The 27,102-nt window shown below is 40.9% G+C and overlaps 1 protein-coding gene across 3 annotated transcripts in view; it reads left to right on the top strand.

Annotated features, from left to right (window-relative positions):
- GCNT2 (glucosaminyl (N-acetyl) transferase 2 (I blood group)) overlaps positions 1-23,190 on the top strand; it is a 70,667-nt gene extending 47,477 nt beyond the window's left edge. Inside the window, exons 3-4 of one of the 3 annotated variants that reach the window (XM_036347199.1) lie at positions 21,423-21,481; positions 22,543-23,190. In XM_036347199.1, the coding sequence (XP_036203092.1) occupies positions 21,423-21,436 (14 nt within the window). In that variant the 3' untranslated portion in view covers positions 21,437-21,481; positions 22,543-23,190. Of the gene's footprint in view, positions 1-12,747; positions 13,351-21,422; positions 21,482-22,542 lie in introns of those variants that run through there. The other 2 variants (XM_036347200.1, XM_036347197.1) reach the window with 2 other exon arrangements.
- Positions 23,191-27,102: the final 3,912 nt, after the last annotated feature.

Here is a 27,102-nt window from a genome sequence, read left to right as displayed (position 1 = left end):
TACATCTAAGGAAGGATTCTGGGCCCATATTAGATGGGTGAGCTGAATAATCTAAAACTAAAGGTTTCTTAAGAAAAGCAGACAAAGCTCAGAAGCTGATGGCCAGCATCAAGTGTCAAAATATAGAAATGATTTTCAGGCATTATGTGATCAGGAGTTGAGGATGTTAGGAAAAATAGTTGAAAAAGTTAGTGCAAGATTAAAGTGAATTATTTATGAACTTCATGCCATTTATTTCAGTTAAAATGAATTATTAGTGAAATTTGGGCTATCAGCTATCTACAAGGCAAAAATAGAGGGTTCTAGAGGGCTTTATAAAAGTTTTATTTTGAAATACGTAACTTTAGACTTAGAGAAAAAGTTACAAAAACAGTACAGAGAGTTCTTGTAGATCTTTCACCCAGCTTTTCCTAATGTTTAACATCTTGTATAGCCAAAGTTAAATTCTCCAGACCAGTTTTGTTTTGCTTTTAATTCTGTGCTGGCTGTGTTGAGAGTTGGAGCCAGCTGACTCTGACCTTTGCCTAGGACAGACCAGATGGGTAAGGAGAGTCCCAATAACCTGTTGTGCCATCACATCAAACCAAATGACAGAAAGAGACTGGTTTCAGGAGATGCTTCCTGATAAAAACAGTACTATGGAAAGGAAAACTCTAAACATTCTCTATTTCAATCTATGGAAATAAGAGAAAAGAGAGGGATGAGAAAGAAGAACAGATTTATAGTCATATCCCTAAGAAAATTGTGGAGGAAAAGCAGGTGCGTGGCAGTTAAAATATGTCTTTCACCTTACAGATCACTGGTTGGAAAATTCTAATTTAGATTTATTTTCTCAGGATTTTTCTAAATACATTTAATGAGTCCTGAAGAACTAAGAGGAAAAGCACTGATGACTGCCATGTCTACACATTTAAACTCTTTCCCTTTGATGATCCTCTTCCACATACCTCTGGGCAGGTGAGGTGTGGTAACTTCATGATTAGCATTCACATGATGGCTTTCACAGATGACTCATCTGGAAGTACTTGAATTAGATTTTCCAACTGCACCTTGGTATCAGAGATGAGCCAGTGAAAAAAGATTGGTTTAAAGAGTAACCACGGCAATAGCTTGATATTTTGGGAGGATAACAGTTACAAAAAGCAACAGGGCCGAAGCCTGTTTGGCGCAATGGATAGAGCATTGGCCCTTGGACTGAAAGGTCCCGGGTTCTGTTCTGGTCAAGGGCATTTACCTTGGTTGCAGACTTGATCCCTGGCCCTGATCAGGGCATGTGCAGGAGGCAACCAGTTGATATGTCTTTCTCATATCAATGTTTCTCTCTCTGTGTCTCTCTCTCTCCCTTCTACTCTCTCTGAAAATCAATGGAAAAATATCTCAGGTGAGGATTAACAACAACAAAAGAAACAGGGTGACTTAAATCCATTATAGGCTGATAGAGAAGTATTTGAACATGTAAAACATTTACTATAACACTGTCATTGGCCCTACCCAGTTTGACTCAGTGGATAGAGTTTCAGCCCACGGACTGAAGGGTCCCAGGTTTGATTCTGGTCCAGTACATACTGTGTGCGGGAGACAACCAATCAATGTCTCTCTCTCACATCGATGTTTCTCTCCCTCTGTCTTTCCCCATCCCTTCCACTCATTCTAAAAACTAATGGAAAAATATTCTCAGGTGAGGATTAACAAATAAACAAACAAATAAAATGCTTTAAAACACGGACATTGTAGTCATTACCATACATGGGAATTTTCCTATCTGGGTATAGGATCAAGAAACTTCTAAGAAATGGTGGGAATCTGGTTAGATGTTATTTGAAAATCTTCCACAAATAATAAAATTTGGTATGCAAATGTGTGTTCATAGCATTTTTGAGCAGAAAGATGCCATTCATTCATTCATTTATATATTTAACTGTGCCAGGCTCAGGTTCTAGGTATAAAGCTATGAGTTAGAGGACTGGTAGGTCTTTTATATTCCAGTTGAAGAAATCAAAAAATTACAAATATATGCCAACAAACAAGATACTTTTAGACAGTGATTGAGTGCTGTGAAGAAAATGAAACAGGGTTAAGTGATAGAGGCCAACAGATGTGGAGGCAGAGGGCTCCTTTAGATTCGGCTGCCAGGCAAAGCCTCTCTGCAGAGGGGACAGTTTGACACTACAGTTTGCTATCTGCAACTGATCATAAAGGCTATCGCTGGGCGTGAGGACTCGCCTTTACGAATGTATTCCTGGGCTTTGTTAAAAATTCAGCCAGTCAAGGTCTCCTTGAAGACAGTACAGGTTCCAGAGCTTGGAAAGGGAAAGCATAAGATGAGTCATACATACAGAGGAGGCAGAAAAGCTCTCACAGTGAAAGGTCAACTAACTGATAAATGCAGAAGGAATGATGGAGTTAGGGATTTATTAAAGGTTGCTAAAACTAGTGTGTGAAAATTTGATGAGGTGCAGAATATTTTTGTGGTTTCAAAATATTTCCCTATTGATGACTTAATCATGTCCAGTTGTAACTTCACAGTGGAAAACCCTGGAGCTATCTCCTAATCAAGTGGTCAAAGTTACATCACTAACCCTGGGACAAATGGACTCATGTGCCTCCTGATGGGAAGCACTGAGAAGATCATAACATCACTTTAGTGGTGCTCCTACCAAAATTGCATAGACTGGATTTGTAGTTATGAGAAAACATCAAACAAACCAAAACCAATCAACGCGGTACAAAATAACTGACCTGAACTCTTTCAAAGATATCAAAATCAAGAAAGACTGGAGAATTGTTCTAGATGAAAGGAGATTAGTGAGAAATGAAAATCAATGTATACATAACCCTGTATTAGATTCTAAACTGGAGGTATTTTTAAAAAAGCTATTAAGGACATTACTGGAACAGGAGGGAAAAACAGTCTATGGACTATGGATTAAATAACAGTATTGTGTTCAAGCTAAATTTCCTGACTATGTAAACATTTTTTCTTTGTACTTAGGAAGTACCAAAGTGTTCAATGATCTCTCCAACATACTCTCAAATAGTTCAAAAAAGGTATGCGTGCGCGCGCGCGCGCACACACACACACACACAGAATGATGAAGCTAATGGGGTTTTGCAAAACATTAGTGGATCTGGGTAAATGATATAAAGGAATTCCTTGTACTATTGTTTCAATTTTTCTGTAAATGTGATTACATGTCAACATGAAAAGTTACCAAAAAAACCAACTATGCCCTAGCCAGTTTGGCTCAGTGGACAGAGCATCAGCCCACGGACTGAAAGATCCTGGGTTCTATTCTGGCCAAGGGCACGTATCTCAGTTGCAGGCTTGATCCCTGGCCCTGGTTGGGGTGCAGGAGAGAGGCAACCAATTGATGTGTCTCTCTCACATTGATGTTTCTCTCTCTCTGTCTCTCCCCCTCCTTTCCATTCTCTCTAAAAATCAATGGAAAAATAGCCTCAGGTGAGGATTAACAAAAAAAGACAAAACAAGAAAACCAACTAACCAAACACACACACCTCAAACCTCAGTCAGTTAAGCTTCTTCATTTGGTGGGATGACTGAAGTGGTCCATAGCAGCATAAGATTGAGCCAATCTCCTACTCATTTGTACCCCTGGCGAAGGCAGTAGCATAAGCCAAGTTCTAAGCATAATCCTCTCTGCCCTCTGAGTACAGATAAAACCTCATTTATCCTTCTTAATCCGTGCTTATCAATCTAGCCAAAATCAGGATCTTTTCTTTCAGCTGGTTTCCCAGCAACATAAACATGCAAACTGCCCTAGCTGGTTTGACTCAGTGGATAGAGCCTCAGCCTGCTGACTGAAGGGCCCCAGGTTCGATTCCAGTCAAGGGCACATGCCTGGGTTGCGGGCTCCATCCCCAGTGGGGGGCATGCAGGAGGCAGCCAATCAATGATTCTCTCTCATCACTGATGTTTCTATCTCTCCCTCTCCCTCCCTCTCTGAAATCAATAAAAATATTTTTTTTTAAAAAAAAACATGCAAACTATCTGGGTATTCTCAGTGGAATCATTTTCATATCTTCAAGTAGAAGAAAATTATCATTCAAAGTTCTTTTTTGTTGTTGTTGTTGGTGGTGGTGGTGGTGGTGGTATTGCAATGGTTTTCATTCAAAGTTCTTAACAGCAATCAACAGAAACTGATTCTGGCTACTTTAAATATAAAATGAATTTATTAAAAGGTACTAGAGCTGATTTTTACTTCTGGCAATTCAGACCAACCGTAGTAGCATCAAAGATCTAGTAAGATTGTGAGGAATTACTAGAGAAACAGATACCCAGAGATTTCTAATCTGGGAAAAACAGTGAAGTTGATGAGAGTCTTTGACAGTTTCACTGGATTAGAGTAGGATTCTGAAAACTTTTCCTTCAATACTTTAGTACAGATAAATACTTTAGGATTGCAGGACATGTAGTCTCTGAATCTTCTGACATAACTCTTCAACTCTGCCATTGTAGTGCAAAAGCAGTTATAGTAGAGGTATTTGCACACTCGTGTTAATAGTAGCACTGTTCACAATAGCCAGAGACATGGAAGCAATCCAGCTGTTCACTGGCAGATAATTGCATAAACAAACTAATATATATATATATATATATATATATATATATATACACACTAGTGGCCAGATTATTATGACCGGCCAGATTATTATGACCACCCCATCAGTACTTCATTGACACTTCCAAAAATACTGAATATTGAAAACTTCCTAAGCAAATACTCTCAAGGTTTTATTATTATTATTATTTGCATAACTAATTCACTTCATTGTACTGATGGGGTGGTCATAATAATCTGGCCGGTCATAATACTCTGGCCACTCAGAGTGTGTGTGTGTGTGTGTGTGTGTGTGTGTGTGTGTGTATATATATATATATATATATATATATATATATATGTAAAATGGAACATTATTCAGCCTTAAAAAGGAAGGAAATTCAGTCGCATGCTACAACATAAATGAATATTGAGGAAATTATGCTAAATGAAATAAGTAACAGAAAGACAAATACTGTATAATTCTACTTATGTGAGGTATTCAAAGTAGGCAAATTCATAGAGATAGAAAGTAGAATGGTGGCTACTAGGGCCTTGGGGAGGGAACAAAAGGTAAGTTGTTACTTAATAGAGTTTCAGACTTGTAAGATAAAAAGTTCTGGGGGGGGGGGAGGGGGGAGGGTGGTGAGGTCATGTGCTGACTTATGTAATACTTTAAAGAATTTAAATTTTTTTTAAAAGTTCTGGAAGTCTGTTTCACAATAAAATGAATATATGTAACACCACTGAATTATATGCTTAAAAATGATTAAGGTGGTAAATTTTAAGTTATGGGTGGTAAAAAAAAAACATATCCAACAACAAAAAAGAATACCAATGGCCTGGCTGATGTAGCTCAGTGGTTGAGCATCAACCTATGAACCAGGAGGTCACAGTTTGATTCCCAATCAGGGCACATGCCAGGATTGCAGGCTCAGTCCTCAATAGGGGATGTGCAGGACAACCGACCAATAATTCTCTCTCATCATTGATGTTTCTGTCTGTCTCTCCCTCTGCTTCCTCTTTAAAATCAACAAAAATATGTATTTTAAAAAAGAATATCAATGAGGATGTTAATATAGTCAGTGATCAGGATCTTATGGTCGAAACAAAGCTTTAAGAATCAATAAAACATTCAAACAGGTTTTTTGTTGGGGAGCACAAAAGACTTGGTTGGAAAGTTTGTAAAGAGAATATTCTGATAAAAGGGAAGTGTGTGGAATGCTGCCTGCCCTGTTTATCGGAATTCCAACTTAGGGGCAACTTAGGGGCGTGTGGAAGGCAGCCCCTAATTATTCCTTGACCTTTCCAAACAAGCCTGTAAATGCAGCCACCACCCCCCCCCACCCCGCCCTGGTTGTTTACTGGATTCCTTATGCTTAACCCCTGGATGCCCTTGCCTAGAGGACAATAGAAACACATGTGTCCTCCAAAGATTACTCACCCTATTGACTGTATCTAAAGATAAAAATTCCAATAAAGGCCTAACAAGGCAGGCAATAGAGGCTGCTCTGGCTACTAAAGCCAGGGCCCCATAGCCCTCTCTTTCACCGTCAAACTGTGACTGAGTAATCTGTTCATCCATCAGTCAGGGGCTGCTGGTCAGCTGGCAGTTTTTGAAAAATCAGTCATATAAAATATATAAACAAGTGCCCTGATTGGTTTGGTTCAGTGGATAGAGCATTGGCCTGCAGACTGAGGGGTCCCAGGTTCAATTCCAGCCTTGGTTGCGGGCACATCCCCAGTTGGGGGGTGTGCAGGAGGCAGCTGATCGATGTTTCTCTCTCATCGATGTTTCTAACTCTCTATCCCTCTCCCTTCCTCTCTGTAAAAAATCAATAAAATATATTAACACGCACACACACACACACACACACACACACACACATACAAGTGAGTGTGACTGTGTTTCAATAAAACTTTATGTACAAAAATTGGTAGCTAGCCTATGAGCCATAGCTTACTAAATCCTGGACTGGGAGACAAAAGTGAGAATCCAAAGCAACTGGTAATGGAGGTCCTGAAGTCACCCAAGCTTAACTATGACCTTGTCTGCCCATGTAGTTTTTGGCTCCTAGAAATACCTCAATAAATTTGATGTCATTGTCATTGCCATAATATCACAGATGAGCCAACATGGCCAGACCATGTACTAGACAACTGTGAGACCAACATGGCCAGGAGACCCATCACCTTCTTCAAGAATGCCTGGGCCCAAGAGCAGGTGGTGGTCACATCCTTCACCATCCGGGTCTCACTATAATTCTAACCCCCTTCAGCCCCTACACCAAGTACATGCCATGATCAACCAAATGAGACCCCACAACTGAGATGATGGGAACATGACTGATATAAAAAGAAGAGCCCACTGCCAAATCAACTCAAAATCTACCTTATTTCAGCTTATGTCGCCCTTACAAGGGAATTTGTCCATTTTGGTCTTTTTAAATAAAATAGCCACTGAATTACAACAGTGATCCCAATATATCTACAGTCCTGATAAACTTTTCTGGATTACACTTAAGATTCCAGGCCAGTGTGGTTTTCTTTCTTATTTCTTTTATTATTATTTTTTAAAAATCAAGGCAATATATCATTATGGTTTCAAAATAAGTATTATTAAAAGACTTATTATAATGAAGAATTGAGGGCCATCCCTCTCCCCACATGCAGTCCTAATTACCAAAGGCAACTATTACTGTTTTTAGCTGTTTCTCCTGTTGTTTACCTCTATGAAAATAATGTCTATTCCAGTGAGGGCAAATCTCTACTCCTTCAATGATAAAAGAGGTCCAATGTAATCAAGCTGACACCAGATGGTTGGCTGGTCCCCTTAGTACCATTTCAGGGCTCTGTGTTGCTCTCTGCTGTGAGCAGATTCGGCATTCAACAGTACCATTGGCCAGGTCAGCCTTGGTAATGGAAAGCCCTATTGCTGAGTCCACTCACAGCTTCCATCCCTGCAACCACAGCCACTTTGTTCATGGGCCCATGGAGGAAGCACTGGGTGACTGGGGAAAGTGGCCGGTTGATATATACAGGATGTGTCATTTACTTCACCTGAAAATTAAGTGCCTCCTCTGTAGTATATGCTGTTTAGCAAGTTTTACGTGGGCTACAAATATCTTCAGAGTCTATGCCCATCCTGAGAGATCCTTCCACATACCTCTTCCCCAGGCTTCCTTGTTACCAATCTTCCAAACCTGTTTCTTCCAAGTCCCTGATATCCAGCCCAACTGCACAACTGTTCACATAATGAAGGTAGATCCACACTTCTGGCCGTCTCTCCCTCCAAACAAAGTGAACTCAACGTGCACTCCAGGTTCTGCCTATTGGAGGATTTTCCTTCATCACTCTCTTTCAGGGTCACCCTTGATTGGTGCTGTAAAGCTGCAGCTGTCCACTTCAAGTAGTATGAGAATATCATGTACACCAAGAACCCTACCCTGACACAGCATTCAAATCTGTATTTCTATCACTAGCCCCAACTCTCTCCTCAGCTCCACATCCTATCAATCAGCTTTAACAATCATCAGTAAAATGCTATGCCCTCCACATTTCCTTTAACTTCAATATTTCAAAGAAAATTCTGAGCCATTATGTCTTTTCACCCCTGGAAATGTCAATATGCATCTCAAAAGAAAGGAATACAAAATTTTCTTACTCAACATGTTACTACATGTAACAAAATTAGCAATAGTCCTTTAATATAATTGGATACCCAATTAAAAGTCAAACTTTCTAATAACCTAAAAGATCCTATCTAATAATAGACAAACATGGTAATTGACAGTACCTTCGCTATGCCTCCCATTGGCTAATCAGTGTGATATGCAAATTAACTGCCAACAGAGATGGCGGCTAATTTGCATACTGCAGGCAGGGTGGGACAGCACGAGCCACCAGCGTGAGCCGCCATCCAGGCCCCCGTGTGCGACCCCAGAAGCCGCCTGCCCGCCGCCTGTGATCGGATCCAATCCCGGGCCGCAGGCCGGCCCCAGAAGCCCCAGAAGCCGCCTGATAAGGTAGTAACTCTATCAGTAAGCACTCTGAAATTCAGTGGCATAAATGCACCAATTAAAAGACAGATTATGAGGGTGAATCAAAAACAAAACCCACTTTAAATATAAAGACACATATAGATTAAAAGTAAATGAATTAAGCTGCAGCCTGTTTTGCTCAGTGGATAGAGCATTAGCCCGTGGACTGAAGGGTCCCAGGTTCGATTCCAGTCAAGGGCATGTACCTCAGTTGCTGGCTTGATCCCCAGTCCCTATCAGAGCATGTGCAGGAGGCAACCAATCAATGTGTCTCTCCCTTTCCCTTCACTCTCTAAAATTCAATGGAAAAATATCCTTGGGTGAAGATTAACAAAAACAAAGTAAATGGATTAAGTAACATTAAAGAGTTTATAAGAAAAATATATTCCAAATTTGTTAGTTGTATAATGGTTATGTTTAAATTATTAAGAAATTGGGTGAAGGGTACATATAATATGCTGTAGTATTTTATAGGTTTTTTTTACATGTATGAGATTATTTCAAATTAAAGTATTTAAAAATTAATAAAATATTAATTAAAATGTATCTGCATTACATGAAAAATCTCCTAGTTGCTTCTAGCATAATTTATTAAATTGTGCTAAAATTTACAAGGGTTCAATTAAAAAATATCTTAATTCTAAATGATATAATAGAAAATATATAATAGTGCAGTTATAAGCACTTATCTGAAAATAAAAATTTAAAGAAGTGAATTTAAAGAAGGGATTAGCCAAAGAAAATATATGCACAACCCATGGACACAGACAACAGTATGGTGATGGCCAGAGAGAAGTGGGGGGCAAGAGCTGGGTAGAGGGGGCAAAAGGGAGGAAATAGGGACATTCTATATAATAATAATAAAAGGCTAATATGCAAACTGACTGAATGGCAGAATGACCGGTTGCTATGATGTGCACTGGCCACCAGGGGGCAGACGCTCAATGCAGGAGCTGCCCCTGGTGGTCAGTGCACTTCCATATGGGGAGTGCCACTCAGCCAGAAGTTGGCTCATGGCTGGCCAGCGCAGAGGTGGTGGCAGGAGCCTCTCCCACCTCCGTGGCAGCACTAAGAATGTCCAACTAATGGTTTAGACCTGATCCCTTGGGGGCCTAAGCCTTTAGTTGGACATCCCCCGAGGGCTCCCTGGCTGCCAGAAGGATGTCTTGACTGCAAGCTTAGGCCTGATCCCCCCACTCCCCGGGGGATCAGGCCTAAGTCGACAGGTGGACATCCCCCAAGGGGTCCTGGACTGCAAATGGGTGCAGGCCGGGCTGAGGGACCCCCCTCCCTCCCCACCCCCGAGTGCACAAATTTTGGTGCACCAGGCCTCTAGTTTTATATAGTTGGTTAAGTTTTTGAAATAAGGATCTGAATGATTTGAATTTGTTTATGATGCTACCTAAATCTCTTTTAAGTTTCTTTTCTTCTAGAACAACTCTTTTGTCTTGTAGAAAAATCCCACATTCTAGATTTGGCTGACTGCTTTTTGTTTTGTTTTTAACTTATTTCACTATCTACACATTTCCTGTAGACTGGGAATTAGATCTAAAACTTGATTAAATTAAGGCTTAATTGGCTAGGAGGGCAAGAGGGCCCTCTTTCATAGAATCAGGATACATACAAAGCCTGATTGTTTCCCTTTTAGGAAACTTCCTAAACCTGGAAACTTCCAATAGATACACTTCTTCTTAAAGTCCCTGAGCATATTCCCAGAAGAATCCACCCACACACTCCCAACTGCTCTTCTTCCTTTATTCATCTGCCTCTGTTCAAGGCTGAATGTTCTGAGACATCCTGCATTCTTCCCTTTCCATTGATTCACACAGTTTTTAAGCAAGGCACATTCCTTATATCAGATCACTCCTCTCCCATCACACCACACTGCCTCAGCCAGAGAAGGTTCCATAATGGAGATACGTGAATAGACTTCAAATAAACAGAACCATCTAAGGACACGGTTCATTTCTCTGCTCTCCTAGGCAGACTAATCACTCCGACTCCTCTATTCCCATATCTCTTTTGTGATCCCTTTAGGATCATATGTCATCACTTTATATATCTAATGTCTATTTCTGTTTGTCTCCAGCATAGGGAATATAGTCAACAGTATTGGAAGGTGGGATCCTTTTAAGAAGAGACTAAGTTTTATTCAATCTCTGAATTCCTTACACATGGTAAAATTAAATGTTTATTGTTGAATGAATATTTATTTCCCTTATGGACAATACTAAACATCTGAATATGAATAAGTAGTATCTTTTCTAGCTCTTCTTTATTAATTATTAAATTATATTTAAATGTTTAAAATATAACATTCAGTTTTATGCTAATAATCTCAATCTGATATGAGACATAAGAAAAATTTACAATCCATTATTTTTTTTTTTAATATATTTTACTGATTTTTTACAGAGAGGAAGAGAGAGAGAGATAGAGAGTTAGAAACATCGATCAGCTGCCTCCTGCACATCCCCCACTGGGGAAGTGCCCACAACCCAGGTACATGCCCTTGACCGGAATCGAACCCGGGACCCTTCAGTCCGCAGGCCGACGCTCTATCCACTGAGCCAAACCGGTTTCGGCTACAATCCATTATTTTAGAGACTAGAGTAATGATGTCTCCTGCAGGCCCCCTACCAGGGATCAAGCCCACATCAGGGCATATGCCCTGTGCCCTGACCAGGAATCGAACCGGCAAACCTTCTAGTGCATGGAACAACGACCAACCAACTGAGCTACACCTGCCCAGGCAGTAAAAGTTTCTCTTGAGCCCACAGGGTCTTGTGGATGAGGAAGAAACGTTCCTTTACCCTCAAGGTTCTTTCAGCTAGTCTAATAATCAAATAGACAAGAGACAGATTAACAAAAGAAAATAACCAAATTTAATTACATACATATGTATGGGAACTCTGTATACATAAGAGTCAGAGACCCCACATACATGAGAGATTCAGAGACAGAAAGGGAAAATAAGATCTATATGACAATCTGAGCTAGGGGTGAGGTAAGGTGTCTTGGGGCTTCAGAACATAATTGCAGGAAGAGCACATGTTCAGTAATCAGTAGTTTGCCCTGCCACAGAGGGAGGTCATCTCTCATAATCTGTTATTATGGGCAAGGCCCCTATTTTAAATTCTTCTAAGTATTTAAGGAAGGAGGGGTGAGGTGTTTATCTTGAGCTCACAGGATCTTGGTTGCCTTTAGCTCAAAACAATTCGAATACTGTACCATAGAGCAGTGGTTCTCAGCCTTGGCTGCACATTAGAATCACCTGGGAATCTTTTTAAAATCCTGATTTCTGGGCCTCATCCTCCGGAAATTGTTTCTTTGTTACTAACGTTGTGGACCTATCCCATAACAAAGAAACAGAATTTCTGGAGGATGAGGCCCAGAAATCAGGATTTTAAAAAGAATCCCAGGTGATTCTAATGTGCAGCCAAGGTTGAGAACCACTGCCAAAGAGGCATATCTTGAGTGACTCATTCTGAACCCCTGTAATTGCCTTCAGCTCAAAAACTTCAGATGCCAAAGTGGCTCACCTTAGGAAGACCTGTCTGAACCCCTTTAACATGCAGCAATAACTTCTTGCCCAACTCATAGTAAAATTTTCCATTTCTAAGACAATCTGACATTTCTTTTTATTATAAGGATGTAATCATGTTAAAGGCAACTTTTACAACTGTCGCCCAATTCTTCTCATTCTCCAAGTACATTAAAAGAACAACTCAATCTAACCACTCTTCACCTCTTTGCAGTTTGTCTAACCACTACCACTGCACTTGTTTTACACATTCTATTTTACTCCAATTTCCCCTTCTCCAACCATCTCCTACCTTCATTCTCTTTTGCCAACAATTTAAGCTTCTGCACCCTTTGTCTTTTGGTTACACCAGTCTAGAAACCCCAGACCTGGAATCAATTCATATATCCATCATCTTTATTCCTACACTCAGGCTGCTAAGTATTATTGTAGAAATTGCATAACCAGGCAGAACCCTCTCACTGTATGTTTACAGCCTATTTCGGTGAACTTAGTTGAAGCCTCAATACCACCCAGGCTCTTACTATGACATTTTAATAGTTAGCACATTTCCACTACCTGCAATGACTGTTTCAAACTTTCTCCACTCTTCTCCAACCTCCAGGCTCCTGGACAGCCTCACTTTCTGCAGACAGTCTTGCCTCCAAATCAACAGAGTAAATAAAGGCAATCAGGTGGAAATTCCTTCAGCCTCCTAAGTTTATACACATTCTTATTTTTCCTGCAACAGTAAAGAAGAATCATTTCAATCTAAGATCCTTTCCTCTCTCTGTGCTCTGGATCTTGTCGTTCATTCATTCAGGCAGTTGGCGTCTAATTTATATTGAGCGGGGGTAAACTGAGTCAATAAAAGACTGTAAGGCAATGACAAAAAAGAGATCTGAAGGACAAATGGGAGGATGGGCCAGAAGAAACAAGGATGAGGTGGGGGTTGATTTAAAAAAGATTGTAGGCTGAGAGAAAAGAAACGGGATGTGTACATCTTGAGACAGGCAAAAATTACACATGTTCAAGGAAACTTCTTTCTCAGGGAACTTGCACTAATCATGATTCCTTCTCTTCTAAGTCTTCAACCTATCACATTTGAATGGCTTCCTTCATTTTGCATTTATATATACTCAAGTTCTTCCACCTTAAAAGAAATTAAGAAAATTAAAAATATAAGAGCTTGCGGAGAGAGAAACCAAGATGGCGGCATAGGTTAATGCCGGAGATTGCTGCCTTGAACAACCACTTCAGAGATATAACTAAAGGAAAGAACGGACATCATCCAGAACCACAGGAAGGCTGGCTGAGTGGAAATTCTACAACTAGAAGGAAAGAGAATATCATACCCAGACTCAGAGGAGGCGCAGTGCTAAAGTGAAATACTCAGGTGAGGAGTGCGCGCCGGAGCGGGCTGGCGGCGAGGGCGCGGTTGTTATTTTCAATCGGGAGGGAGTTTCAGACTCTGAGCTCCAGATCCGGGCGAGTCTCTGGGGACCCAAACTCAAACGGGAGAAGCGGGACTGTCTGGCTTCGGTCGGAACTCGAAGGCAGCTTTCTCTCCGAGGTTTGCAGCGGTTGCTGGGACTCTGAGAGGCAGAGCCCCTAGGGACGGAACTGAGAGCAGCCATAACTGCTTGCTCCGCCCGCCCTGTAGATCCCCAGGGACCCACCCCGCCCAAGCCCTGTGCAGAGCCATTTGCCAGATAGCCTCAGGCAAACGCTAGATTAGCACCGCCCTAGAGATCCAGCACAGAAGCTCTCCCACTGCAGACACAGCAGACTCTCATAGCCAGTTAGCCTGGAGGTCAAATCACCCCTGGTATTACCGACAACAATCAAGGCTTAACTACAAGACTGCGCACAAAGACCACTAGGGGGTGCACCAAGAAAAGATATAAAAATGCGGAGACAAAGAAACAGGACGCAAATGTCAGAAATGGAAGATATAGAGCTCAAAACCACACTTTTAAGGTCTCTCAAGAACTGTCTAGAAGCTGCCAATAAACTTAGTAAGGCCCTCAAAAAGACTGGTGAGACCGCCGATAAATGTAGTGAGATCCTCAAGAAATCTAATGAGACCCTCGATGTTGTGATAAAGAACCAACTAGAAATTAAGCATACACTGACTGAAATAAAGAATATTATACAGACACCCAACAGCAGACCAGAGGAGCGCAAGAATCAAGTCAAAGATTCGAAACACGAAGAAGCAAAAAACACCCAACTGGAAAAGCAAAATGAAAAAAGAATCCGAAAATATGAAGATAGTGTAAGGAGCCTCTGGGACAGCTTCAAGCGTACCAACATCAGAATTATAGGGGTGCCAGAAGATGAGAGAGCGCAAGACATTGAAAACCTATTTGAAGAAATAATGACAGAAAACTTCCCCCACCTGGTGAAAGAAATAGACTTACAGGTCCAGGAAGCGCAGAGAACCCCAAACAAAAGGAATCCAAAGAGGACCACACCAAGACACATCATAATTAAAATGCCAAGAGCAAAAGACAAAGAGAGAATCTTAAAAGCAGCAAGAGAAAGAAACCCAGTTACCTACAAGGGAATACCCATACGACTGTCAGCTGATTTCTCAACAGAAACTTTGCAGGCCAGAAGGGAATGGCAAGAAATATTCAAAGTGATGAATACCAAGAACCTACAACCAAGATTACTTTATCCAGCAAAGCTATCATTCAGAACGGAAGGTCAGATAAAGAGCTTCACAGATAAGGAAAAGCTAAAGGAGTTCATCACCACCAAACCAGTATTATATGAAATGCTGAAAGGTATCCTTTAAGAAGAGGAAGAAGAAGAAAAAGGTAAAGATACAAATTATGAACAACAAATATGCATCTATCAACAAGTGAATCTAAGAATCAAGTGAATAAATAATCTGGTGATCATAATAGAATCAGGGACATAGAAAGGGAATGGACTGACTATTGTTGGGGGGGAAAGGGGTGTGGGAGATGCGGAAAGAGACTGGACAAAAATCGTGCACCTATGGAAGAGGACAGTGGGTGGGGAGTGAGGGCGGAGGGTGGGGCGGGAACTGGGAGGAGGGGAGTTATGGGGGGAAAAAAGAGGAACAAATGTAATAATCTGAACAATAAAGATTTAATTTAAAAAAATAATAAAAAAAATAAGAGCTTGCTTTAGCCTGTGTGTTCTCCCAAACATAGCAGTTCCTTTCCCCCATCCAGTCAAAGTTCTTGGAAATGCTGTCAACAGTCACCATCTCCAGTTCCTCTCATACCACTCTCCCCACAACCTGCCTCATCTGGCTTCTGCCACTCTTCCCTTCGCTCTTCCTTTCAAACTCATCTCCTAAGGACATTAATGATAAATCAAGTGGTCACCCTTGAATCAAGTGTGATAACACTCCCTGTTTGTCCTACTCTCAGGCAGTTTCTTAGTTTCTTTTGCCAGTTTATTATTTTCTTTCTTTTTTTAATCCTCACCCTAGGGTATTTTTTCCATTGATTTTTAGAGAGAGAAGAAGGGAGAGGGAGAGACAGAAACACTAATGTGAGAGAGACACATCGACTGGCTACCTCCCACATGCCCCCAACCAGGACCGAGAGCCTGCAACCTCAGTACGGGATCTTGACCGGAATCAAACCCGGGACCCTTCAGTCCGCAGGCTGATGCTCTACCCACTGAACCGACCCAGCTAGGGCAGTTCATTATTTTCTAATAAACCACTAATTCTAATGAATGTGGGCATTTAACAGAAGGTGGACTGAGGCCTTCTTCACTTCTTATTCTATCATCTTTGTCTAAGTCAGGGGTCTGCAAAGTTTCTGTAAATGGTCATAGAGAACATATGTAGGCATTGCAGACCATACAATCTCTGGGTCTCCATCACAACTACTAAACTCTGCCATCATAGCTTGAAAGCGGTCAATAAGTAATGTGACCGTGTTTCAATAAAACTTTATTTATAGACATGAAATCTGAATTTCATATAATTTGTATGTGTCAAAAAATATTATTCTTCTTTTGAATTTCCCCCCCAATCATTGAAACATGTAAAAATAATTTTTAGCTGGTGGGCTGTACAAAAACACATGGACAGCCCAGGGCATTGCACTCAGTGATCTCCTCTACGCTTGTGGCTTTAATTACCATCTATACACAGAAAACCCCACATTTAAATCTGCAGCCCAAACATATTTTTGAAGCTCCTAACATATACAGCCAACTTATTACAACATTTCCTCTTGGATGTCTCAATGATACCTTAAAATTAACATATCCCAAGATGACCCTGATTCCACTTTACCCTACAAATTTGATCAAGCACAAGGTCTTGTTGATTATATATCCTACTTATTTCTTGAAACCAAACTTTTCTCATCATTCACTCTTTAATCCAAGCCACCTTCATTGTTTGCTTTCCTGCAACTACTTTCTAAATTGTCTCCTAATATCTCTCTAGTCCCCCTGCAATCCATTTTGCAGCCAGCGTAATATCTGAAAATACTACTCTGATAAAAATACTTCCCTGCTTCAAGCACTTTTGCCATTTTTTTAAAAAGTTCTTGAAGTCAGGTTAAACCTGGAGATTGCTACATGATCTGGCCAACCCATGCCCCTCCCTCCTCACCTGAGCATCTTACCACACCGCCCTTCCCTTACTCTAACCATACTGAGAGTGAACTGGTCAGTACTTTTCAATCTTTCTTTCAGAAATCCTTACCTACCCTAAGATCATAAAGATATTCTCCCATATTTTCTATTAACAATTTTGCTGTTTTTGACTTTCACATTTACCACTTTAATATACCTGGATATAATATGTGAGGTATAAGTAATAAATCTAGTATTATCTTTACCTATTTGGGTAGCCAATGTGTCCAACACCATTTATTGCATAGTATTGATTTCTAGTGCTATCTCCTTCCCATTCTTAGTTCCTTGGGTCAGTTTCTAAACTCTCTATTATTTTCCTAATGATTTTTCTTATTATGTTCAATGATTTTTCTTATTATGTTCAAAAATTTCTTAACTATTTTTGGTCCTTAAACCTGCAAATTAGCACTAGGATCAGCTTGTAAAGTTCCAATAAGAACCTGCCATGATTTTTACTGAAATTTGACAATAAAATGTTATTAATCTCCTTTCAAGGATAATATCCAAAAGCCAGGAGAATGAGAACTACAAACTCTAGCTTTGATAAAACTAAAGGAATTCAAACTAAACTACAGAGTATGTGGAAGGATTCCTAAAGCAGGGAAAATTGTACAGTGGTGCATGTGGAAAGAAGCAGACATGATGTGTGCACCTCTACAAACCTCACGGAGAGCCAGCAAAGTATATTTACCCAAGGTGAGGTACACTCTCAGGACCAAAAATTCTCCCTTTTTAATATACCAACTAGAGGCCCAGTGCACCCGCCTTGGCCTGGCACCTCCCGCTCACCTACTCCACCATCCCGCTTCGATCCCGCTCTCATCAGGGCCCATCGGAGTTGGCAGTACCTCCACTGCTGCCCACTGCCAGCACCATGTCGCTGACACCCACAATGTTCCGTGCCGCCCCCTGGTGGTGAGCGCACCTCATAGTGAGCAGTTGAACTCCCTGTCAAGGTGGCAATTTGCATATTAGGCTTTTTTTATATAGGATGAGATCAGAATGCCTGGACTGGCAGTGAGAATGTCTATGGGCCTGGTTTCCAAAGAAGCAAAGCAGATGTGGCTAACTGAGAAAACTCACAAATAAGCTGAATTTATAATTACCTATCCAAAACCTACAGCAAAACATTAGTGGAATGTGGAACCTCAGAAGCATATTCTTAATAAGGATGCCCATTAATCACTATTATGCTAAAGGAAATTGAAGCCAGATGAATAAAGCAAGAAAAATAAGAAAGGTATAAGAATTGGAAAAGTAATTAATTTGTCATTATTTTCAGACAGTTTGTCTTGATAGGAAGTAAGCTAAGAGTCTACAAGAAAGCTACTAGAATCAATGCACAAGGTTAGCAGGTCACTGGATATAAAATCATTATATATAAATGAATGGTGTTCATATATACTAGCAAAGTATATTTACAGCACTGATTTAAAAAATCACAAATCACTAAGGATAAATTAAACAAATGCTGTACAAGATCTTAACAGATAAATTTATAAATTTTATAAAAGACTTTAAAATGGAATGTTATACCATTTCAATGGACCAGAAGACTATATTTTGAGGATGGCAATTATACCAACAAAAATCACAACAGAACTCTTAACAGCATTTTACAAGCTGGTCCTAGTACTAATTTGCAAGCATAAGGACTGAAAACTGGTCCTTATACTTCTCTATAATTCTATTTTAGCTGCCTTTGTTTATTAACTGTTTTCTTAGGTGTTAGTGCTTCTGTTTATTAAATTCAGGGTTTATTTCATGGTTTCGTTTTCTTCAATTGTTATTGATATTTGTTAGTATGTCTGCTTTTTTTTAATGGAAAGGTTCCTTGTCCTCCTATCTGTGTACACTAGTTATATTCATCATAGTCTGTGATTTTGGGAAAAGGGCAGATTATGTTTTCAACTAGAGGACATTGTGTCCTTTCATTTATATCTTTGCTCTCATTCCTCCAGAATGTCACTAGCCAGTCATTCAGATACTGCACAACTTTTCTTTCCAGCAACTTACACCAAGGGCCAGCAAACTTTTTCTATAATGGACCCAATAATAAATATTTAAGGTTTTGCAAGCCACATTTGGTCTGTCATATAGTCTTTTTCTCTTTTAAATGTTAAAATGTACATGTAAAATGTTTTAAAAGTGAAAAATGCAAAAACCATAGTTATCTTGCTGGCAATACAAAATAGGTCACAGGCTGATCTGGCCTCTGGACCATGATTGCTGACCCTTGCTCTGATTCTACACTCATTGCTCTAACCTGGGACAAATGCCTCTTTTTCCTATTGCTTAACATAAGTGGAGGATGAAAGAGAAGACTGACTTATCAGGTTTTTCATAGTTTAGTTTTCCAACCAGTTACTCTGGCATTTCCTCAGGGTTCCATCTTCTTCTGAGCCTTCCTTCTGCTTTGTAGCTTAATACAATCCCCAGACTCTTTCTACTTTAATCAGAAGGCTTTGCTTCTATAAGCTTTAAACTTGGATTACACTCTTTTTTAAAAAAGTATATGGTTATTGATTTCAGAGAGGAAGGAAAGGAAGAGAGAGATAGAAACATCAATGATGAGGGAGACTCACAGATTAGCTGCCTCCTGTACGCTCCTTACTGGGATCAAGGCCACAACCCGGGCATGTACCCTTGACTGAAATCAAACCCTGGACCCTTCAGTCCACAGGCTGATGACTATCCACTGAGTCAAACCAGGTAGGGCTGGACTTACACTCTTAACGCTGCTCCATCTGCTCTCTATCTTCCAAAGGACCGTATGATATTACTCTTTCTTATTTTCCAGTGTTATAAATTATTAATTACTAGTGGCCCAGTGCACAGATTCATACACATTGAAAGGAAATTAATTAGAAGAAATAGTTTAATATTGCGTTTCGCCCTTTATAACAGAAGTCTCAACCAAATTCACGATCAACAATGACAGATCAAAACACACGCGTGCGATTGGCGCCGTGAGAGAGCTTTATATGTATTGTGCATGAGTGAGTCAACTTAGCCTTTTATATACATAGATAAACTTGCTTAATTAGACCTGCTATCTGAGTTAGCTAACTTTTTCCCCAGTGAAGCACCCCAACTTCTCTTTAGGTAATTGTCGGCAATACAGCAATAAATATCAACACGAAGCAGATTATTATTGGAGATCACGCAGGGAGAACAAAGGGTGAAATATTTAACTGCAGCAGTGTTTGACTATATTCTGCCCAGTGAGAAAACCTGAAGTCATTTTTAAGGTCCACCATTTCTTACTTCTCTTCAGTCGGGTCAAGTTTCTAAACTTTCTAAATCTTTGTTTTCCGGCTAATGAAAAGAAATTAGGATTCTACCAGGTCTCCTATCTACCTACTCCAGGACTTCTGTGAGGATCAAATGAGATGAGGCACAGGAAAATGCTTCACAGACATTTGGCTAAAGTGTAAAATATTTGCACCTGGCTATAAAGCAAGTTATATTCCTGGGCTGAAGAAACTGCAAGGAGGCTAATGGCTAGGGAGAGGAAGCTGGGCGTTGCTACATGATGTCATTACCTGGTGCCCACAGCCAGCTTCAGGGCTGGGCTGGACTGTGGGCCGCATTTTGGGCCATGGGGTCTTGGCAGCATTGGCTGCAATTTGGTGGAGTGTCACTCCAGGGTGGTGGTGGGGGCCTGTGTCCCACTTGGGGGAAGCCTAGTGTTGCTTTGTAGGCACCAGGTCCACGGTGCCATTTCTTTGTAAATGGCCAGTGCGCATCACAGCAGCTCCTGCATTAAGCGTCTACCCCCTGGTGATCAGTGCACGACATAGCGACCGGTCAGATGGTCGGAGGGACACTTAGCATATTAGCCTTTTATGTAGATGTCTAAAAACATATCTTCTCTAAGAAAGAGATTTCTTTCTGTCACAGGTAGAAATTAGGGCAGAAGGGAGAATATCTCTACCTCTATTTTTTAAAAATATATATTTTTATTGATTTCAGAGAGGAAGGGAGAGGGACAGAGAGATAGAAACATCAATGATGAGAGAGAATCATTGATTGGCTGCTTCCTGCATGCCCCCTACTTGGGATTGAGCCCACAATCTGGGCATGTGCCCTTGACCAGAATCTAACCTGGGACCCTTCAGTCCGCAGGCCAACACTCTGTCCACTGAGCCAAACTAGCTAGGGTCTACCTCTATTTTATTATTATTATTATTATTTATTGCTTAATGTATTACAAAGAGTATTACATATGTCTCCTTTTTTTTCCCCGCCCTTGACAATCACTACCTCTATTTTTGAGGGAAATTTTCTTCATAATTATCATGAGCCTCAAAGCTATGTAATCAACAAATACTTAGAATTAACTATGAGGCTAACTTATTTCTGTTTGCTATTTTTCATTGTATTGCACTTCTCTCTTTCTTAGATAAATATTTTATGGAGTTGGAGTACATTCTTGAGTATTTAATAGGTGTTCTGAAAGTGGTATAACTATTTGCTTTCTTGCATTTGATTTCACTCTCTGATAGATTAATTGCATAATTCTGAATTTAAAATAATTTCAGTTGGAACTTTGCTTTGATCACTCTTAGTATCAAGTGTCACTAATGAGGAATCTGTTACCAAGACCTTTTATCTTTATAGGTAAACTATTTTCTTTTTCTACATAAAATTCTTTAGAATTTTATCTTTGAAGATATGAAATTTCATCAGAACATGATTTTTTTCAGTGATGTGAGGTAGGTGTTTAAATTCATTCTTTTCTGTGTAGATATTCAATTATTCTAATATCATTTGTTGAAAAGGTTATCCTTTCCCCATCAAACTGTCATGGCAACCTTACTGAAAAATCAATTGACCACAATCATAAGGGTTTATTTCTGGACAGATAATTCTTTTCTATTGATCCATGTCTACCCCTGTACTAGTACCAGTCTTTTTTTTTTTTTAATCTTTATTACTGAAAGTATTATATATGTTCCTTCCCCCCCGCCCCACTGACCTTTTCTAACCAATCCCACCCCCAGCCCCCACCTTTACCACCTTATTGTCTGTGTCCATGGGTTATGCATATATGCATACAAGTTCTCTGATCTCTTCCCACCCACTCACCCACCCTCCCCTGTATTCCCTCTGAGATTCCACAGTCTGTTTCATGCTTCTATGTCTCTGGATCTATTTTGTTCATCAGTTTATTTTGACCATTAGATTCCACGTATGTGTGAGATCATGTGATACTTGCCTTTCTCTAACTGGCTTATTTCACTTAGTATAATACTCTCCAGGTCCCTGCATGCTGTCTCAAAGGGTAAGAGATCCTTTTTTGCTGCTGCTTACTATTCCATGGTGTAAATGTATCAGAGCTTTTTTATCCACTCGTCTACTGATGGGCATTTGGGCTATTTCTAGAGCTTAGCTATTGTACATTGCGCTGCTAGGAATACAGGGGTGCATACATTTCATATGTTATTTCTTAAACAGGTTCTCTATACCTTGCTCACTTTCCATCCTTGGTTATCAGGGTTCTCTCCAGCTAGTCTTCAGGTGATTTTTCAGAGTGGATTTTTTGTATTTTAGTTATATTTCCAGTTTGGTCCTGGGAGAATGTCAGTGTACTTCCACTTACTCTGTCACCATTTTGGAATCCTAGTACCAATCTTTATTACTGTTGCTTTGCAGTAAATTTTGAAATCAGAAAATGTGAGTCCTCCATTTTTGTCCTGCTTTTTAAATACTGTTTTGGTTTTTCTGGAGTCATAGCTTTAAAAACTTAATCTATTCCTTTCTTTCTCTCTTTCAGTACAAAGAACATAACTGAAGAAGCCCTTTCTGCTTTCCTTCAAATTTCGGCAGGCCTTAGCTCATACAGGACCATAATTACCTTCCTAATATTCACTTGGGTTTATACTGTTTTATTTCTTTTATTTTTATCTTCTATTTTTCAATTATAGTTAACATACAATATCATATTAATTTCAGGCGTACAACATAATGATAAGACATTTACATAGCTTAGAAAGTGATCACCCCAATAAATCTACACCCATTTGACACCATACTTAGCATAATATATTGACTATACTCTCTATTCTGTACTTTGTATTGCTGTATTCATTTTTATTTATATGCCCTTCTATAACTATCATTTTAGAACCATGATTATCAAATAGCCCCGGTGCATTATGTAAGTTTTATGAGCTACTTCCCACTTTTCTTCAATGGAGTCACTTGTGACTGTGTTGTCTGATTCTTTTTCTTTAGAGCTTCCCATCCCTTGGAACCATCTTTCCTTTGAAAGCTAGGGGTCATATAATTAGATCTTTCTCGTTTTTCCTGAACTTTCTGAAATTTTCTTTTCTAAAGTCATGCCCCAGGGTCCTTCCTTCACTGTTATGGGCAACTGTTTGCTAAAAGACTCCTGACACTGCCAAGTTCCTGGTAGAAGGGGAGGAGTGCGGGGGGGGGGGGGGGGGGGCGTGTCAGAACCACCACCAGCAGCATCACCTAGGAACTTTTTAGAATTGAAAATCTTCAGGTCCCCAGCATCACACTCAATGGGCTAAAACTAAAACCATTTTCCCTATAAACAGGAACAAGACAAGGATGCCCACTTTTACCACTCCTACTCAACATAGTACTGGAAGTGCTAGCAATAGCAATCAGACAAGAAGAAGAAATAAAAGGCATCCAAATTAGAAAAGAAGAAGTAAAATTGTCATTATTTGCAGTTGACATGATATTGTACATAGAAAACCCCAAAGACTCCATAAAAAAAACTACTAGACTTGCCCTAGCCAGTTTGGCTCAGTGGATAGAGCGTCAGCCTGCAGACTCAAGGGTCCCAGGTTTGATTCCGGTCAAGGGCATGCACCTTGGTTGCGGGCACATCCCCAGTGGGGAGTGTGCAGGAGGCAGCTGATCAATGTTTCTCTCTCATTGATGTTTCTAACTCTCTATTCCTCTCCCTTCCTCTCTGTAAAAAATCAATAAAATATATTTTTAAAAAAACTACTAGACTTAATAAATGAATTCAGTAAGTAGCAGAATACAAAATAAACACCCAGAAATCTATGGCTTTTTTATACACCAATAATGAACTCACAGAAAGAGAAACTAAAAAAAAAAAAAAAAAAAAATCCCATTTACCACTGCAATAAAAAAAATTAAGACACCTAGGAATAAACTTAACTAAGGAGATAAAAGACCTATACTTGGAAAACTACAGGACGTTGAAAAAAGAGACAGAGAAAGACATAAACAAATGGAAGAATATACTGTGTTCATGGATTGGTAGAATCAACATCTTTTAAATGTCCATACTACCCAAAGCAATCTATAGATTCAATGTAATCCCCATTAAAATACCAATGGCATATTTCACAGACCTAGGACAAACTCTCCAAAAATTCATATGGAATAAAAAAAGACCCCAAATAGCCACAGCAATCCTGAGAAAGAATAACAAAGTTGGAGGGATGACGATACCAGATATCAAGCTGTATTACAAAGCCGCTGTTCTCAAAACTGCCTGGGACTGGCACAAGAACAGACATATAGACCAATGGAACAGAACAGAGAACCCAGAAATTGACCCAAGCCATTATGCTCAATTAATATTTGACAAAGGAGGCAAGAGCATACAATTGAGTCAAGACAGTCTCTTCAATAAATGGTGTTGGGAAAACTTGACAAATACATGCAAAAAAATGAAACTAGACCACCAACTTACACAATACACAAAAATACACTCAAAATGGATAAAGGACTTAAATGTAAGATGGGAAACCATAAAAATCTTAGAAGAATCGATAGGCAGCAAAATATCAGACATATGTTGCAGCAATATCTTTACTGATACAGCTCCTAGGACAATGGAAACTAAGGAGAAAATAAACAAATGGGACTACATCAAAATAAAAAGCTTCTGCACAGCAAAAGAAACCATCAACAAAACAACAAGAAAGCCCACTGCATGGAAGAACATATTGGCCAATGTTATATCTGATAAGGGTTTAATCGCCAAAATTTACAGGGAACTCATACAACTTAACAAAAGGAAGATTAACAACCCAATCAAAAAATGGGCAAAGGACCTAAATAGACACTTTTTGAAAGAGGACATATAGAAGGCCAAGAGGGGCCCAGTGCATGAATTTGTGCACCTTAAAAGGAACTGTGGGCCGTGAGGCTGTGGTGGGCACAGGGGCGGGTCTCGGCCATCCTCTGCACCCCAGCCTGGCCCCTCCCGCCGCGGCCCTCAATCCCATCTGCTGGCAGCCCCACTCCTACCACCACTGCTCCCATGTGCTGATGGCGCTGGCCCCGCTCACAACCACTGACAGCATGGAGTGATTAGGACCAATGCCACCAGCGGGTGTGAGCAGGGCCAGTGCTCTCAGCGGGTGTGAGTGGTGGCTGCCCTGATTGCCCCTCAGAAGCAGGGGAAGGTGGAGAAGCCCTCAGGGGCAATTGGGGCCAGCAGCCGCTGCTCACACCCGCTGATGGTGCCGAACAATTGGGGCCAGTGTCGGGCGCCAGCAGCGGGTGTGAGTGGCAGCTCTGGTGCTGGCCACGGGTGTGAGCGGGGCCAGCAGGTGTGAGCTCTGGGCGGAACCGTGGTATGCGGGAGCAAAGAATTTTCAGTAATCACCAGAGGCATCAATATTTGTATTGATGACAGCAACTGGTGCCCCGCCTTGGTTTGGCACCCCCGCTCACCTGCTCCACCATCCCACTGCAGCCAACACCCGCCATGTTCTGCACTTGCCCCCTGGTGGTCAGCGCACGTCATAGCGACCGGTTGTTCAGTTGTTCAGTTTTTCCACCGTTCAGTCTATTTGCATATTAGGGTTTTATATATAGATGCTCAAAGTCACTAATCATCCAAGAGATGCAAATCAAAATGACAATGAGGTAACATCTCATACCTGTCAGAATGGGTACCATCAACAAATCAACAAACGACAAGTGCTGGTGAGGATGTGGAGAAAAAGGAACCCTCCTTCACTGCTGGTGGGAATGCAGACTGGTGCAGTCACTGTGGAAAACAGTACGGAGTTTCCTCACAAAATTAAAAATGGAACTCCCATTTGACCCAGTAATCCCAATTCTAGTAATATATCCCCAAAAATCAGAAATACCAATCAGAAAGGATATATGCACCCCTATATTCATAGCAGCATAATTTATAAAACCTAAGATTTGGAAACAGCCTAAGTGCCCATCTGCAGATGAGTGGATTAAAAAACTGTGGTACATCTACACAATGGAACACTACAGTGCTGTAAAAAAGAAGAAACTCTTACCATTTGCACCAGTATGGATGGACCTGGAGAGCATTATGCTAGGCAAAATAAGCCAGTCGTAGAAAGGTAAGTATCACATGATCTCACTCATTTGTGGAATATAATGAACAACATAAACTGATGAACAAAAATAGATCCAGAGACATAGAAGCATTGAACAGACCGTCCAACCTCAGAGGGAAGGCAGGGGAGGAGGGCAGTAAGAGTTCAACCAAAGAACTAGTATGCATGCACATGAGCATAACCAATGGACACAGATAGTAGGGGGGTGAGGGCATGTGCTGGTGGGTGGGAACAGTTGGGGAGAGGTCAATGGAGGAAAATGGAGACATAGTATGTAATACTTTAAACAATAAAGAATTTAAATTTTAAAAAAATCTTCAGGTCCTGCCTAGTTGGCATAGCTCAGTGGTTGAGTGTGTCAACTTATGAAGCAGGATGTCATGGTTCGATTCCGGTCAGGGCACATGCCTGGGTTGCAGGCTCGATCTCTTGTCATTGATGTTTCTATCTCTCTATCCCTCCCCATTCCTCTCTTTCTAAAAAATATCAATAAAAACATATATATTAGAGGCCCGGTGCACAAAAATTTGTGCACTCGGGGGAAAGGGGGGGTCCCTCAGCCCGGCCTGTGCCCTCTAGCAGTCTGGGACCCCGTGGGAGATAACGACCTGCTGGCTTAGGCCTGCTCCCAGGTGGCAGAGGGCAGGCCCAATCCCTAGGTGCAGCCCCTGGTCGGGCTCAGAGCAGGGCTGATTGGGTAGTTGGGGCACCACCCCCGTCACACTCAAGGCAGGGTCGATGGGGAGGTTGCGGCGCGACCCCCTGTCACGCACAGAGCAGGGCCAATCAGTGGGTTGGGGCACTGCCCCCTGTCACACACAGAGCAGGGCCCATCAGGGGGGTTGGGGCTCCGTACCCTGTCATGCACAGAGCAGGGTCAATCAGGGGTTGGGGAGCTCCCTCCTGTCATGAACAGAGCAGGGCCCATCAGGGGGTTGAGGAGGTCCCCCCTGTCACTCACAGAGTAGGTCCGATAGGGGAGTTGGGGCACC

This window comes from Myotis myotis, unplaced genomic scaffold (genome assembly GCF_014108235.1).
Source record: "Myotis myotis isolate mMyoMyo1 unplaced genomic scaffold, mMyoMyo1.p scaffold_m19_p_2, whole genome shotgun sequence".
Taxonomy (NCBI): domain Eukaryota; kingdom Metazoa; phylum Chordata; class Mammalia; order Chiroptera; family Vespertilionidae; genus Myotis; species Myotis myotis.
This window is presented reverse-complemented; position numbering and strand designations above follow the sequence as displayed.